Raw genomic sequence first — 18,378 nt, 5'->3', positions numbered from 1 at the left:
TGTGCTATTTGGAGCTGAGTTTGTAAAATAAAGTAAACCTTCTTCTGGTTTTGATTTATCTGATATAAAAAGGAGAATAGATCATGCATTAAAATGTATACACAAGAAAATTCATATCATAAAGAATATTCTTCTTTTTGGAAAAACTGAATTTATATGGGCACTGAAAAATTTTGGTCATTTAAATTTTATAAAATGTTCTATTTTTTTTCCCCCCACTGGCGAGAAAGAAAATCATGATGTAGAGAAATTTTCATTTGGAAAATTCACTACTTGGAAGAGAAGGGTTTGTTTAATAAACAGAATGGTATATTTGACTAGCCATTTTAGGAGGAGAATCAAGCTAGAGTTTCTCAAACCATTTATTGATATCATTTTCAAATTAATTTTCAAAAGTATAAAAGAGCCAGAAATAAAGGTGAATATTTAACCAATTTTGAGGAGGAAAGAACCTCATAAGCATAGAAGCAATGGAAAAGCCCTTTAAAAAATATCTATAGATTTGGTTGCAAAAAATTAACAATAATTTCTATAAATTAGCCAGGCACCAGTGGCTCACACCTATAAGCCTAGCTACTCAGGAGGCAGAGATCAAGAGGATGGAGATTCGATACCAGGCAAATAGTTTAGTGAGATTCTATCTCAAAAACACCCATCACAAAAAAGAAAGGGGGGAGGTTGGTAGAGTGGCTTAAGGGGTAGGCCCTGAGTTTAAGCCTCAGTACCACACACACACAAAAAAAAATTCTATAAATTAGAAAACACCTTTAAAATTTTTAAACAATTGAGAAATCTTGAAAAAATATGTAATTTCTGATCATAAATTATATCTTTAATATATAATAAGCATTTATAACTCCATAAGAAAAAATAAACATCAATAGGTCAGATAAGAAAAGGATATGAATGAATGATTCACAGAAGATATTTTTAACATAGAAAAATGTTGCAGAGCTTTCTTAAGGTTTCTTGCACTTAGTAATGCCTGCTGTTGGTGGGAATATGGTGCATTGATGGCAAAAATCGATGCAAGCAGCAGCACCATTTGACAATAGGTACCAAAACCCCCCAATGTTTATGTTTGACCTAGTCATTCCACTTCTGGGAATGTATTCTAAAGAAATTACTGGAGCTGTGTCAGGCTACTATAACAAATTATAATATACTAGGTAACTTTAACATCTGAAATTTATTTTCCCACAGTTCTGGAAGCTGGAAAATCCAAATCAGGGTGCCAGCAGAATCATGGGATACAATTCGTCCATGGCAAGCTGTAAACAAAGATTTATATGCAAATGCCAATCTTATTTTATTGAGAATAATGAGAAAGTAAATGTCCAATAATAATGATATGAATATGTAATGATACAACCATAAAAATAATTAGGCTTCCATTACACTATTTTAAGGACCAACATGGAGTGGATGCACGTTTCCCTACTCATCTTACTTAAGCTAAAACCCTAGACAGTAAATGTAAAACAAACTTGAAGACTGAATGTTAGGCGATTACAGACTGGCCAGAGAGCTCAGGACAAAAGGGATTACACAGTGATAAGTACCATGGATTTCTTTTGGCTACACATATTTCAGACTGCGTCCTGGAGAAGCTGGCAACTCAGAAATGTCAATGGGAGCAGACAAAAACAGTAACAAAACCAAGAAAAGACCTACTCAAAAAAATGGCTAAAGAAAGTTCTCTAAATATAATACATAAAAGGGAATTTGTGAAATATCAGAAAGAAAGAACAATTGAAAAGAGCAGAAAATACAGGTAAATACAACAATTCTCCTTCTCTTCTGGAGTGTTTTAAATTAAACTTAATGGTTGAAACAAAAAGTGTCACACTGCCTGATTTGATGTATATACAGGAAATATTTAGGTCAATAGTATCAAAAATGGTAAAGGGGAAGGGGCAGGAATTAGGATTCCTGCAGAAAATATCATGCTGGGAATGAAAATGGCCCACCCCAAAAGCTCTGCTATCAGGAGAAAGACTGATATCCCAGGAGAAAGATTATCTCCCAGTCTAGTAACTGGGCCCACACTAGATCTACAGTTGCCTATTTCCTGACTTTTGCTTTATCTTTTTTTGTAAATTGTAGCACTACTATGGGTAAGGCGGAGACAGATTAGGAATTTCTATCTTCCAAGTTTTGGCTAAAATTGTAAATAAATTCATTTTTTCGTAAATATATATGTGTGTGGGTAGTGGTGGTGGTGGTGGGGTGTGTGTGTGTGTCCATTTTCTCTTGATATGGGCAAGTGTTCAGCCAGACTTTATGGCTAGGAGTTCCTGTAACAGAACAGCTTAAAGGGAGGTAAAGTTTCTACATTTCACTCAAAACTGGTAAGATGCCTCTTTACCAATAGACCTTTTGGTACTGAAAAGTTGTATATCTTAATTTTGGTGGTGGTTATAGAAATCTACACAGGTGATAAAAGCACAGCAATATATACATTGTACCAATATTAATGTTCTGGTTTTGATATTATACTAAAGTTTTGCAAGATACAACTTTTTGGGAAAATGGTTGAAGGGTAATGTGAACCTCTCTGTACTATTTTTGCAAGTTCTTGTAAAAGTACAATTATAACATAATAGAAAGTTTAAAAATCATGTTTTAAATAATATTTGTTGGCATAGAGAAACAATCAAGAGATGAGATTAAGTGCAAAAATGGGATATACAATGATATTTTTAGGCATGACCCAAAATCTATAAGGAAACGTCTCCAAATTAAAACTAAAACGTCCTATGTCTCACTGTCACCAGAGCCATTAGTCATAAGGTCTAACTCTGGGTCTGGATGCTAGCCCATATTAAAAAGAAGCAATATACACACACACATGTATAAATGGAAAAATGGATTTGTTTATAGTTTTGACCAAAACTGGGGAGAGAGCCATTTTCAGTCTGTCCTCACCTTCGTGGTAGCAGTGTTACAAATTATACAAAGGATAGGACAAAAACTAGGAAATTGCCAGGTGCCAGAGATAAGAGGATTGGGGTTTGAAGCCAGCCTAGGCAAGTAACTCATGAGACCCTATCTTGAAAAATAACCAACACAAAATACAGGGCTGGCAAAGTGGCTCAAGTGGTAGAGAGCTGTTTAGTAAGTATGAAGCCCTGAGTTGAAACCCCAGCGCTGCCAAAAACAAAAAAAAGTTGCTGAGAGGATTACCTGAGTTCATATATGGATAACTTAGGACAGTGCCTGCCCCATAAGCTATAGGAAACATTTTGTAAGTTTCATATCTCATTATTATTCATACAACCAGATTCCTTTGAACGTAAGATGCTGCTTTTTCTTGATCTTACCAGAAGGTGTCAGTGGAAGTTTTTCACATTTTCATATCATGAATGACACTAACTGAAAGAAATTGTAAGATGTCTTTGTTGTAAGATGTAGTTTAATTTCAGAGGGTTTAACATATTTTAAAGTATGCATCCTAGAATCAGTAAAATAAGTTTTATGCTTTCATTTAACTCAACTCTAAGTTAATGTATGTGTGTCATCCACCAAAAGACAATTGAAACTGGCAAAATAATTTGATTCAAATATTAAATAATGTAACCTCTTACTTGCGTAAATTCCAATTTATTCAGTCCTGGTTCCGTTGATTCAATAATACTCAATTCTTTCCAATGTGCTTCTAATTTTGCAATAAAAATTATTTGTAATTAGTTTGGTTGTAATGCATTCATATTTTTATTTACATTATACTTAAGAGAAGAACATAAAATTAGTTCTTAACTAGTGTGTATCCATAGTTAGGTAACATTCTGAATATTACAGTTTTTTTTCCTGATTTTTATTTAATCAAGCAACCAAAATACTAAGAATGAACATATATTTTTAATACGTAGGTCAGGATAAAGCAGAAACAAATATGTACAATACTATAAAAGGCTGGAAAACATTCGTATACTTTATGCTAGTATTTAGGCTAGCAGATCCTAAATCAAAACCCCTCTATAAAAAACTTTCATTTGAAAAACTTGCTTTAGCCTTTAACTTTTTTTTGTTTTTGCTGTTTTTTGGCAGCATTGGGGTTTGAACTCAGGGTCTCATGCTTGCTAGGCAGGCACTCTATTACTTGAGCTACTCTACAGCCCTTTTTCTGTGGTGGGTTTTTATCAAAATAGGCTCTCCTGAACTATTTCCCGGCTTTTTTTTTTCTTTTATTATTCATATGTGCATACAAGGCTTGGTTCATTTCTCCCCCCTGCCCCCACCCCCTCCCTTACCACCCACTCCACCCCCTTATTTCCTGGCTTAGAACTGTGATCCTCCTGATCTTTGCCTCTGAGTAGCTAGGATTTACAGGTGTGAACCACTGGTGCACAGCTTTTAATATTTCTTAAATCAGCTTTTACTTAAATGTTCTTTAAGTAAAAGATTCAAAGAATTTTCATCATTTCAGAAAATTGTTAGAGGAGGTAACATCATAAATGATATCTGAACATGAATATCCTCATTTTTCTCTACTCCCCATCAGCATTCTCATTCCTCTCTGCCCTGGAAGTAACCACTATCATTTGTCATCATCCTTTCAGCCACCTTTATATACATTTCCATATACGTCTGTGTACACTGATACATAGATCTTTTGTCTTGGGCTGGTGGAGTGGCTCACTTCTTCTGTATCTTTCATCCAAAAAAAAAAAAAATTCAAAGAATTTCTGAACCAAGAGTAGGATTGAGGATGATTGATTACTTCTCTGCTTTTCTACATTCTCTGTCTAAAAAAAGAAGAGCCTAGTTTCATCTATAAGAGCTCCAGTAATGTAGATCTCAATATCGATTCATCATATGAATTCAGTGTTCTCCTCACAAAAAAGAAATAAAAACAAAAATACTAAAATAATAGGCATACTTACGGAGGTCTAAGTTTGCCTTCTGAAAAAAATCACGAATAGCATTCTGAATCTGCAAATCAGAAGGGAAGGAAAGAAAGGAAGGAGAGATGGAGGGAAAGAGAGAGAGAGGTGGGAAGGAGAGGGGAAAGGAGAGGAGAGGAGAGGAGACAAAAAAAAAAAGCCATGCATTACCTCAATTACCACATATTTAGTATTTTAGAGTAAAAGCCATCTGTGGTCTTTCTATTTAAGTACTGGTTAGTCTTTCTAATTGAAGGACAGAAATAGTAATGATTCCTATTTAGTTTAGAGAATACTTCAGGGTATATAAAGTACTTTCACATGTATGTCCTCATTGATTCCCCGCCTTCTGTGAGAAGGACTGGGAGGCTAAAAGTGATCCTGTTTTGTCTACTCCAGGGTGCATTTCTAGCAACCTTTGACACTGGGCATGATGGAGCTAAGGCCCATTTGGCAACTGCCTTGGCAATCCTGAGAATCCTCTATACTTCCTCATTCTCTGATTACTATACACAAAATTTCAGTTTTTGGACCATTTTTTAAAATAGATTTTATTTTCCTTAGAGAAGTTTTAGGTTCACTGAGCAGACAGTACAGCCTTCCCATATACCCTTGCCCCTCCCCACCCAAACTCTTGCACTACCAACATCCTGCCCTTGAATTGCACATTCGTTATAACTGATAAACCTACATCAACATATCGTTACCAGCCAAATCCATAGTTTATATTAGAGGTCATTTTGGTGTTCTATATTCTACGGGTTTTGACAGGTATCCACCCATTATAATATCTTACAGATTTTTCACTGCCCTAAAAATCCTCTGGGCTCCCCTTATTCATCTTTCCCTCTGTTCTTACTCCTGGCAACCACGGATCTTTTTACTAGCTCCATATTTTTCCCTTTTCCAGGATGTCATATAGTTGGAATCACACACTATGAAGCCTTTTCAGATTGGCTTCTTCCCCTTAGTAACATGCATTTAAGTTTCTTCCATTTTTTTTCATGACTTGATAGTTCATTCCAAGGAAAGCTTTTAGCATTTCCACTCAGTATTTTAACAATTGCGCTCTTACCACTCACCTCACTACCCTTCGCACATTATGCTCCCCTTTCTTACCACTATCATAGGAATTTTTCCTTTGGGGTCTAGAATCCATTCATCGAACTGTTCCTCTAGAGCGTGTTTCCTCATGCCAACCACCTTGGTTTTGACTGTGTGAATGTATTCTCTTTGTTTTCTTTTCTGTTTAACATTCGCTTTCATCTTGGATATTCTGAAGGATGTAGACATAGAAAACATGTTGAGTTGAGACCCTTGGATTTGAGGCTGGGGTCATGGTTCATGTGGTTAAGTGACTATCTAGCAAGCACAAGGTCCTGAATTCAAACCCCAGTATTGCAAACAAAGAAACAAACAAAAAAAGACTTTTGGATTTGGCTCAGATTGTTTAGATGGCAGAATATAAGAGTTCAGAGCCTCATTTAAACTTGTACCTGTCTTTTTCTCCATGAAATCTTTCTTAATGCAAGTCTCAAGTGAACTCTCCTTCTCTAGCACGTACTAAATTTGTCATTCATCATGGGATGCTTTGTACTGTTATTTGACTTTTTATAAAGGTGAACCTTATTTTACCCAACTAAAATATTAAACATAAGAAGTATTGGTGAGGGTTGGGCATGACTGAAGTGGTAGAGTGCCGTACCTAGTAAGCACTATGTTCAAACCCTAGTTAGTTCAAACCCTAGTGCCACCAAAAAAAAAAAAAGGGAATGTTAATTAGCACAGTAATTATGGAAAACTATGTGGAGATTCCTGAAAAAAAATAAAAATAGAATCAACATATGATCCAGCAATCCTACTTTTCAGTATTCACCCAAAAGATTTGAAATCAATTTGTCAAAAATTATCCTCACTCATATGTTCATTGCTGCACTATTCACAATAATCACGCTATGGAATAAAGAAAGAAAATATGGTATACAGAACCTCAGAATACTATATAGCCTTTAGAAAGAAGGAATTCTCCCCTTTATGACAACATGGATAGAACTGGAGAATTAGGTTAAGAGAAATAACCCCAGGCACAGAAAGATAAATACCACATGTTCTCACTTTTATGTGAAATATAAAACAATCAGATTCTTAGAAGCAGAGAGTACAATGGTGATTACAGATGCTGGGGTTGGGGGAAATGAGGAGATGTTCAAATAGTATAAAATATCAGTTAGATAGGAGAAATAAGTTTTTTAAAAAGTATCTATTGCACAACAATAATAGTTAATAATGTGAGAATCAACTAAATTGAATCTTGTCTGTCAAAGAGTTTGCTAAGTCGATAGAGCAAGAGACTCAATTTCAGGTTCATGGGTTTGAACCCCTTCCTTCCCCACACTAATATTCACACTGTGGAATATGTCTGTCATTGTATGGCTATTAGCTGATTTCCCCAGTTGTCTATGTGCTCGGTGGCATGTTGCCTGGCTGTAAAGTGTTTGCCTTTAAGGAGAGAATTGTTTGTCATTGGATATCCTAAAACTCAAACTGCTAGTCTTATAATAATCATTGTTCAGAGGAATCTCTGCTTCAAGGTCCCCTTGGCCCACAGATTAATTATATACTTGGTGCTGCCATTCTAGGTCAAACAGTCATTTCAGGCCTCAGTTTCCCCAGAATTCTAGAAATTCCCACCTTATAAGGTTATCTCTTTGTCATTGGGTATACCAATCAAATTAAGTCTCATGTCTATTCTTGCCAATTATGTCTGCTCTTCCCCTTTGCCCTCCCCTAAACTTCGCCTTAGTCAATGGCAAAGACTGTGAAGACTGTGAACCCGAGCTCCCTCCTTAGAACAGTCCTGTGTAAGGGAAAAAAACTGGGACATCCTTCTGCCCCTGAGTGCGTGCTGGCTTGCCTGACTTAGGTCAGAGGCACACATGCCCTTCTGCAGAAGTAAATTTTGCCTTATCTATCAGCTTTTGAGCATGTGTCTGATTTGTGATCATGGCAGCGCTGCGATATTTCTAACGATAATATTGTATATTTCAAAATTGCTAATTGTATAAATTTCAAATGTTCTTACCACAAAATGACTATTTGAGGTAATAGATATGTTAATTAGCTTGATTTAATTATTCTACATTGTATTTAAAAACATAGCATCACACAATATCCATAAATATATATATATTTAAATAATTTTAAAAATTGTCACTTTACAATAAAAAAAGAAGCAATAAGACTAGCCTGAAAAGCTGCTCTACATACTACTATAAAAGGCAAGGCTGGATACATGCCTTAAAGTTGTGAGTCTCTTTCTTCCTTGACCACAAAAATCGTATGGAGGGATTCTGATCCCAGGACTAGGGTAGAAGCCTTGAAGACGCATTTATAATAAGTTTTCGAGGTTATTCTGATGCCTTGGACCAAACTTTTGAGGAATCTGTTTAGGAGTACATATTGGCCTATTGCCATGATCTAGCCAGAGTCAAATGCTTTAACAGCACCTGCTGAAGTCCTGAGCCTAACAGTTACCTTGTATACAGCCAGATATGCATCATCCAGGTTGAGAATTGGCAGGGAAATTGTGATTTTAATTGTTTCTATAATAATCATCCCTGTTAGTACTTAAAAAAATCGATTTTGGTTGAAATCAAATCACATGGCTCAAAACAATAAAAAGAGCTGCAAGTTTCAAGTGTAATATTTTGTTTGACAATGTTTGAGGCAGGTCTTCAGCTTTCAAAGTAAGACTAAGCCAATCTGACAAATTTTGAAATGCAAAAGGATTTTCAGTAAGAACTAGTAAATTGGATACCTCTAATAATTCAAAAGAAATTACTGAACCTAAACCATTACTGTTATTCCCATAAAAGGCCTTCAGAATTCTCTAGGAAAATAAGCCTTCAAAAATAAACCTTGCAGTTTGAAAATAAAAGCAGGCAAGCAGTTTCACAGTGCAGAAGAACTTGTGCTGGAACTGCTGAAAGATTAATTCATATTTTAATGGAAGTGCTAAGTTCTTCTGATGTACCTACTAAGCAGCTGGACCACCCAGTCCCTTCTGTCTGTCTCTCACTCTGCTTTTTCACTGCTTCTCCCTTTGCTGTTTTCACTCTCTTCCAATCTCTCTACAGCATTGTCCTCAATTTTCATCTTCATTTCTACTTAGCTCTCTATTCTATACCTGTGTCTTAGATCCAGCGTTTCCTCATTTTGCATTAACCAAGTCAGTCACTCACTCACACATTTATTGGGCACTTACTATGTATTCTGCTATAAATAAAGCTTAAGCTTTAGTGGCAGAACAGATAGGTAAACGATATGGTGTAATAAATATTGAGTGTCTCCAGATTCTCATTTGACACAAAAATAGATTCACAAAATTGTTTTTGATCAGATTTTCATTTGCTAAAAATGTTTTCTTTTCTCTTTCTTGCCTGACTAGATCTTCTACATGCTTTAGGTCTCAACTCAGACATCATTTCTTCCCACTTTCTGATACCCATATTTAGAAACAAAATCTAATTTTGTGCTTTAGAGCCATTGTATATGGACTCGCAAATGTAATTCAAACGGATTTTAAATTTATTATGTCACTCACTCAGGGAGTAACATTTCTCTTCTGTAGCCTGCAGTTTTTCATGAGGATGTTTTTTTACATCAATCAACAGAATTCTATAGCATCCAGCACTCTTCACTTTGGGCCGTATAGGGTAGACATAACCTACAAGCATATTTTAAATGTAAATCCCCATTTAAGCTGGGCATGGTTGCTGCGCCTCTAATCCTAGCTACTCAGGAAGCAGAGATCAGGAGGGTTGCAGTTCGAAGCCACCACAGGCAAAGAGTTTGCAAGACCCTATCTGGAAAAACCCTCACACACACAAAAAAACTAGGACTGGTGGAGTGGCTCAAGGTGAAGGCCCTGAGTTCAAGCCCCAATATGGCAGAATAAATAAATAAATAAATAAAAATCCCCATTTAAAGGGACTGGAAAGAAGGGAAATAGACAGTATGGTCAATTATAGAAATGATCATAGGCCAAGGGAGGTGAGGTGTGCCTGTAATCCCAGTTATTTAGGAGGTGGAGGCTTGTCTGGGCAAAAGCATGAGACCCTATCTGAAACAACATAAAAAAGTAAAAGGACTTGGGACATGGATAAAGTGGTAAAGCACTTGCCCAGCAAGCAAGGCCCTTAGTTCAATCCCCAAAACTAGTTGAAAAAAAAAGGTAGCAGATTCTTTACATTCCTATATTCATGTCTCTTTGTATGCAATGTAGATTTACAGCTTCTCCTATGAAGAGGTAGTCAGTTTCTGTATTCCTTGTCTGCCTGTGGCCATGTGACTTGCAATGGGCAGTGAGCAAACAGGCAAACTTGGGCCCTTCTACCACACCTTAGAAATGATCCTAGGCTAGACTGCTGGATGATCTAGTTACCTCTATTGCTCTTGAAAATAGTAAGCCAACCACTAGAAAAGTGATTAAGGCCATCAACTGCCATTTACTGCAATGTATGAGTGAGTCTAATTGGTATACCACAGGAAGTAGAGATGAACTATGAACTCAGTCCAAAGTTACCAACCTAGAAAATTATGAGCAAATGAACAGTATTACTTTGACCAACTAAGTTTGGAAATATTTTGTTATGTAGCAAAAGCTAACTAATAAAACCTTCTACATAGGAACAAGTGTTTTGAGGTTTTTTTTTTTAAGAAAAATAGTATAAGTCCAATGATTAAAGAGTAGAAGCAAAAATGCTTCTCTACCCTAGTAATGACAAAATCCATTAATTCATTCAAGCTGTACAAGAAAAATCCTCCACTTACAGCAACATTGGCTTAGGTCATATCAAAATTGAATGTTGTATTTCATCAAAACTAGTTCTAACAGCTTATGTGGACAACTTGCCACGAACCTGGAATACACCAGACTGTTACTGAACCTAAATGAAGATTCTTCCTTGACTGCTGAACAATTGGACTTGTTTTAATCAATCCTGTACAGACCTATGGACTCACTCTCTCTCATCGTGTTACAGCTTTCAATTCTTGTAAGTATAACCATCATAAAACTCCCTTCCTAACAATTAATAACTCTGAATTTTCCCTCTCCAAAAACTATTCAGTGAAAGCTTCACTGGAATTTATTCCCTTCCTGGCAAGTTAGTAACTCAGTGTTTATTTGTTTACTTTTTAAGCTCTGGTGGTCTGAGTTTCACAAAGCTAAACTAGACTTCTTGTCATTCCTGGAGCATGCCTATATTATTCCTTTGATGGGTTTTTCCAAAAAAAAAAAAAAATCCATACATGACATGTGTCTGCTGAATTATACTTACTTAATTCTTATTTTATTTATTCTACAGATATCTTACTATAAAATGAGGCTCCTGACATAACATATAATGACTTGAGAAAAATGTAAATAATTAGTTAATCCATTATATTTGAACAAATTATTAGACCTATTTGGAATTTTATGAAATCATAAAGATCCTTTAGCATAACATCCTCATTAAATACTGTCGATTAATTCCAAAGATTTTTAAATTAACATTCAATTACTTCAAATTAAGGGTAAGTGTGAAAATGAGGCAGCCTTCCTACAGTCATCAGGCATTAAGGCATATCTCATAATAATTGCATGTATCTATGCAAGTTTGAGGCCAATCTGGGCTACACAGTGAGTTCCAGGACAGCCTTGGCTACATAGCAACACCCTGTCTTCACTCCCACCTCCCAAAAAACACAACTTATGTATCTAAAAATATTAAAAACTAGAATTTTTTTTGCCAGTACTGGGGCTTGAACTCAGGGTCTCACGTTTATAAGGCAAGTTCTCTACCACTTGAGCCACTCCGCCAGCCCAAAAACTAGAATATTTTTTAAAAAGAAAACTTGCATCATAAAATCAAAAAAAAAAGATTGAAATAGATTAATTTATTTAGCCTATATTTACTGAGCATCAGTAGTAAGACATGGTGTGGATTGCTGGTGGTTCAGTGGTGAACATGACAGATACAGCTCATGCTTGGAAAGAGCCATTTCAATCGTGATTAGTGCGAAAAGGAAGAACACATGATGTTGTGAGAACACATAAGCAAAAGTACATGCCCTATTTCACACTGAAGTAGTATTTGAGCTGAACTCTAACGGATTAGTAGGATAAGAATGATGCAGGTAGAGGGAATAGCATATGAAAAGACTTTGAGGTGGGAAGAAGCGCAGGATGTTTGAAGAACTGAAATAAATCCTGTGTGCCTGGAGTACAGTGTGTGACGAGAGAGTTAAGAGCCAAGTCAGACAAGGAAGAGCTTATAGTCCTAGTTAAGGACTTTGATCTTTATTCTAAGGGTAAAAGATACTGATTGAAAAGTTTCCACTGGGGAACAACATAAGATTATCTTTTTATTTATTTTATTTTTCAGTGCTAGTGTTTGAACCCAAGGACTTACGCATGCTAAATAAGCACTCTACCACTGAGTTATATCTCCCAGCCCAAGAATACTTTTATTTGAAAAATCACAGCAGTTATAGGTAAAGAATAGACTGGAATAGGACAAGAGTGGATATAAACAATTAGAAGAAGACTATTGCTCCATTTATTGGAGCCCACTAGAAGAGGCTGAGAAACATGGGAGAATGTAGATGGACAACCATTTTTAATAAATTTGGGTTTAGTTATATTTCCTCAATTGGACTATATAAGTTCTTTATGATAAGAACCAAATTTTGTATTTTTTTCTCATAAGATATAGCTCAACATTGCGAACTCTCAATAGATAAGCAATACATACTGATTGAGTAAAGATTCCTCAATAAGTCCAATTTATTAATTTGTTCATCTAAAAAACATGTTGAGCCCCAATTCATCAACCACGTTCCCAGTTTCAAATATTGGCATGATGGAAAACAGCTCTTGTCTTCAAAGAGAATATGGGGAGGCAAATAACAACTATATGACAGTGTGCTAAAGGCTGACATGAGCCTACAGGTACTTAAAGAATATATAGAAAGAGTACCTAATCCATACCAGATGTAACAGAAGGTATCCCCAAGGAAGTGGGATACCTTGAGCTGATTCTTGAAGGACAAGGAGATTTTAGCCTGCTAAAGAAGCAAACAGAAAGGTGTTTCAGGCAAAGAAAACTGGACATTAAGGTCTTCTGCTATTAGAAGGCCAGAACCAGAAGGCCAGCAAATTCTAGCTGGGCATGGTGGTTAATACCTATAATCCCAGTGACTTGGGAGGCAGAGGCAAGAGGATCACAAGTTCGAGGCCAATCTAGGCAAAACTAGTGAGACCCTATCTCAAAAATAAAAGGACTAGGGGTGTGGTTCAAGTGGTAAAGGGCAAGGCCCTGAGTTCTGTCCCAGTACTGCAAAAATACAAAAACAAAACCAAAAAACAGGCAAACACAAAAAAACCCACATAAGAAAATTCTATCTTTGTTTAAGGGTATCAGTTACTAGATAGTTTAGAATAAATCTTCTGGTCATCTTGGTTAGTCTTAGGTGTTTCTACTCTTATCAGGCATTATGGTAGGTATCCAGCTCTAGCTGGAGAGAACTTGACTCTGGATTCTGCTTCTGTCTCTTTAACATTAGGAATGTTCTATGCCACTGAAAAAACAGACCAGAGACTCATTTCACATCAAGATGCAGGGTGAGGTATAGAATATTAGACTAACATCCAAGAAGACTATAATTTCTCTGTCCATAAGTAATTGAATTTCTAAGTAATAATGGGACACACACATACACACCCCAGAATGTCATTTAGAGGTGCATACTAAACTAGCCAAGGTATATAAAGTATTACGCTTCAGACTGAACAAAATTAGAACTTGTTTGGATAAAGTCCAACCATATACTATTAGGTATAATAGTCATTCAAATTTTATACAAAGTATTTCCACTCACTTTTAGCATAATCTGCTTTACTGGATTGTTAAGATCTGATATTCAATGCAGATTGGCAAGGTGACTAATATTACTAATATCACCTGTGGAAAAGCAGGATTTCCTAGCATAATGTAAGCACAAGGGTTTGGCTCAGTAAAGCGGTGGCAGCTGGTGTGCAGTGTGAGCAGACAGCTGTCTAGGAAGCCACTGTCTCCTGGCAACCGAGGAAAACCCATATCAAGGATGAAATATACCCTCTGTCTTGCCAAGTCCTAGTGCTGGCAACTTGTAAGGATGTTAGACATTTAGAAGTTTTTAGAAAAATGTAAGTACTCTGATGTAAATCTTAGAACCTTTTTCAGATACCACAACCCAATAGAAACATACACGGTGAATTTTGGTACATAGTATGAAGTCTTTATACATTCCTTGAACACTGCACTCAAATGAATCTACAGAGGATTATAATAAATAAAATAAAGGCCTTTGTCCCTCCCGCTTTAAATTTTACTTGGTTTGTGTATCTTTAATGCTTGAGCATTTATACTGACTTGCTCTTTCCTTTCATGTAGCTGCGGTACAGAAAGTAATTCGTTGGAACATTTCTTTATGATTCTTTCTCTTCCTGAATTAAATGTTCCACTATTAATGCATAAGGCTAATAAAGACAAAAAAAAAACAATAACTCTAGGTACAACACAGATCCCATAGTCACTGTGAAATGAACAGACTCAAAGATCAGAGATCATTACCATGCCAGTACTGTATGCATCATACAAGATCCAACTTCTTATGTTAGGCCCCTAAGATCTATTTCATGACTCATTTGAATTCTCATTTTAAGATCTTATGAGTCAGGACTAATGGAGAGAAGAGAGGAAAGTTATAGCATCATAGACCTTGCTTCTTGGAATAGTCTGAAATTCTAACATCAATAACCTTTCCTTTTTAATGTTTAAAATTCTTTATTTTAAAAGATATCTTACAGTAAAATTGACCCCTTTGGTGCCTAGTTTTACAGATTCTACCACATATGTGTAATTGCTGCCATAATCAGGCTATTAAAGTTTGTAATCTTATTTTAAGAGCAAATATTTTTCATTATCAATTCATAGCAGTAAGGTGGTAAGCACTTTTAAATATGCATTCCCAAGTATTAGAGGAATCAGAGTCAAATGAAAAGGTACCAAAAAAATGCTAGAAAGAAAAGAAAAAGAGAAAAAGGTACTAAGGAAAAGAAAATATAAAACAAGTGATATGAACCTAAACTCCTTTACAGTTTTATAAATTTGCATGTAAGGATTAAAGTTCACTTTGATTCTATGCCCGTCTTTCGAGAACTAGATGAAAAGCAGTAAATTATATTGCATATGTAAAACATACAGATAGCAGTCATATTGTATTTTTCAAGTAAATGGCTACCACTATAAAAACTGTTTCAAATAAGTAAGGAGTGTTTTCTCTACCTATTGCTGTGAGTGACCAGAGATGAATGAATCCTTTTTGTCCTGGGAAGCATATAGATGAAACTTTTTGAATCAAGTCCAAACAACTTTTTAAAATATTATCATAAGTCTTGATAACATTCCTAAAGTGAAAGGACTTCTCCAATGCTTTGTAGTGGATGACATAAGTCAAATAATTTAAAAGCAAGACTTTTTATGAAGGTTTCTGGGTATACAAGCTTTATATCTGTACACATTGGGAGTAGAGCCTGCAGTTATAAAGCATCCTCAGGACTTCTGAATATTCTACAAATGCCTGACACTGTCATATGTTGACATGTAGACCTTGGAGTTTTGCCAGAGACAGATGAAGCTCTAATCCTGACAATCCAGGTAAACAAAAGCTTTGATTACTTTACCTCCTTTCATGAAATTCCTAATAATGGTATTGTTTCAATAGATACTTAGGTTCTTATCAAGCCTCAAATGACCCTAAATATTCAAACTTCCAGTTTCAGAAACATCAGTGAAACAACCTAATCCTCTTGTGTCATGTCACTGGTTGGCAATGGAACCTAGACCAGAGTCCTAGTACTCCCACTGTTATCACAGATAGTGATAAATCCCCAGACTTTTATGTATCACTTGAGATTCGCATGCCTCCTACAGGAGGAAGGGTTTGATATTGGTTTATAGCCTTGACTCCAGTTCCCAAATTGTAAATAATTTTTATGAAAACATGTCAAAGTTCAACCTAATATATTACTCGATAAGAATAGAACATAGCAGATATGTTCCTTAAGCTATCTATTAAGTTCAGTGACACTGCCTTCTGTATGCTGACAAAAAATATTTTCTTTGATATAAAGGAACTTAAACCCAGATTTCTTCAGGTTTTGTATGGCTTCATTTTTCAACTATATGTACTTAGTGGGATATATTCTAAGGACCAAAAAGCTTCAGATAAATACTAAACCCTCATTTGGCATCTTTGTTATTATAGTTGTTGTTGTTGTTCTGGGATTTGAACTCAGGATCTCTCACTTGCTAGTCAGTCACTCTACCACTTGAGCTATGACCCCCAGCCCTAGTATCTTTATTATTAATAGACTTATTGGCATTATTATTTTGGAGCACTTATGTGAGTTTTTATTGTGATAAAATAAGTTTTTAAAAATCAAATGGAGTAAAACTAATACAGAAAAGAAACTATTCATGGTGGAGCAGTAACACAAGAAGCATTTTTACTAAAGTAGTCAACAAGACAAGAATGCCCATATAGCCACTACAGCTAATACAATTAGGTAAGAAAAAGATGTTAGAAGTATAAAAACTGAAAAGGAAAGAGGAAAAATTTGCAAACAATAATGGTTGTTTTCCAATACAGCAACTAAATTTTACCGTAAGAGAACTCAGTAAGGTACCAGTGAACAAAAATATGTAGAAATTGATAGCTTTCATCTCTTCAGACTACATTGAAACAGAAAACGCAATAAAAGAAGAAAGACCCACTTACAATAGCAACAAAAATTTACAAAATAATTTTAAGAAATCTAAAAAGAGAAATGCAAAAGTACATTTTAAAAACTCTGACAACACATGTTTACAAAAGAGACAAGCAAATGGAAAGACACAACTTCTTAAAAAGAAATACTTATCATTATTAAAGCTCATTAGCCAGGTATTCATAACCCAGCAGTTATAAGGCAGAAGGATTGCCAGTTTGAGGCCAGCCTAAGATAAACAATGAATCCCTGTCTCACAAAATCAAAAACCAAAAACCAACCAAACAAAATACGCTTGTTTTTTAAGTCAATTAGTAAATATAATCAAATTCCTATAAAAATTCTTCTGTTTGCTTTGGTTTTCTCTCTCACGTTTTTTTTTTTCAAGTAGAAGTTAATTTTAAAGTTCATATAAGAAAAGGAAACACACAAGATTAGCCAGGAGACATCAGAAAAAAAGAAGACCGAATAGTGGCCACCAGCACTGTCAGATTAATTGAAATATATTTAAAAGCTTCAATAATTAATGCAGTGTAGTATTAGTGTGTGAAAGGGAAATAGTCAATGGAACAAGAATAGGAAAATCCAGAAATACACTCTAAAATACCCAGGAACTTAGTACAAAGTTTCATCTCAAGCCAACGGGGCAAAGATAAACCATTCAAAACCCTTTTTTTTGGTGGTACTGGGGTTTGAACTCAGGGCCTTGACCTTGTTAGGCAAGCACTCTACTGTCCCCACCCCTCAATAAATACTTTGAGTCCTGTTTGTATTCACATTATTGTTCTGCTAGCTTTTCAATGTAAGGAGATAGATCATCAATTGAAAATATGATTAACTTGTACCTGTTGCAGATAGTATCGGGAACATGTATCTTCAGGTCTTCTGTGACATCTTTCATTACCCTTTGGTAACCAGACATTCTTTGGTCTTTAATATAATAAGGATTGTTTCTCATTAAATATTCCCCCAAATAATTAATTGGGTCAAACTTGATTGGAATATCAGCTTTTGCTGAAAGAGTCTTCTTTTCTAATTGTACTAACATTTTTTCAACCCCAGGAACCAAGGTGGGTAGGAGCTTATCCAGCAAATATGCACGGGTAGTCAGTGTCATGCTTTCAGTATTAAACCATTCTTTGGCCAAACTATCCTTAGGGAGTTTTTTTTCAGCCTTTTTTTCTAGCTCTTTCTTCAGATTATCCTTCTCTATTATTTTCTGTTGCATTGCCTGGGCTCTTGCCTCCACTCTTTCAAAAAGATTTTTCTTCCATGGTTGCTCTAGCTTTGATTTCAGTTCAGATTCATCTAAACCAAAAATCACTTTTGCAGGTTTTCTAATCACAACATTTCCTGAGATTTTGGCATCAGAGTCCTTAGCTGAACCAGTTGAGGTGTTTGGCTGCTCTTCCAGGTTTAATTCTGAGAAGAGGAAAAAAATGAAATGTAAGAAATATTAGAAGCAGATTTTAATCCACATTAACTGTAGAGGATTATTTCTTTTCTGTTTTTTATTATTCATTTATTCACATGTGCGTACATTGTTTGGGTCATTAGAATATTATTACAAACAAGTGTTTTACATTCATTTACATGGTGCATTCGGATACCATGAGCTGAAAGTGACAGAGTCTG

At 35.6% G+C, this 18,378-nt stretch overlaps 1 protein-coding gene across 1 annotated transcript in view; it reads right to left on the bottom strand.

The window, feature by feature from the left end:
* The window catches only part of Efcab5 (EF-hand calcium binding domain 5), a 110,258-nt gene extending 92,150 nt beyond the window's left edge, over positions 1 to 18,108 (bottom strand). Inside the window, exons 1-4 of the mRNA XM_074046512.1 lie at positions 17,589 to 18,108; positions 6,006 to 6,162; positions 4,887 to 4,935; positions 3,588 to 3,658 (exon numbers count right to left, since the gene is read on the bottom strand). Of these exons, the coding sequence (XP_073902613.1) occupies positions 3,588 to 3,658; positions 4,887 to 4,935; positions 6,006 to 6,162; positions 17,589 to 17,971 (660 nt within the window). The 5' untranslated portion in view covers positions 17,972 to 18,108. The remainder of the gene's footprint in view (positions 1 to 3,587; positions 3,659 to 4,886; positions 4,936 to 6,005; positions 6,163 to 17,588) is intronic.
* Between the last annotated feature and the right edge of the window lie 270 nt (positions 18,109 to 18,378).

This window comes from Castor canadensis, chromosome 11 (assembly GCF_047511655.1).
Source record: "Castor canadensis chromosome 11, mCasCan1.hap1v2, whole genome shotgun sequence".
NCBI lineage: Eukaryota > Metazoa > Chordata > Mammalia > Rodentia > Castoridae > Castor > Castor canadensis.
The sequence above is the reverse complement of the archived record's forward strand: the minus strand, read 5'-3'. Positions and strand labels throughout refer to the sequence as shown.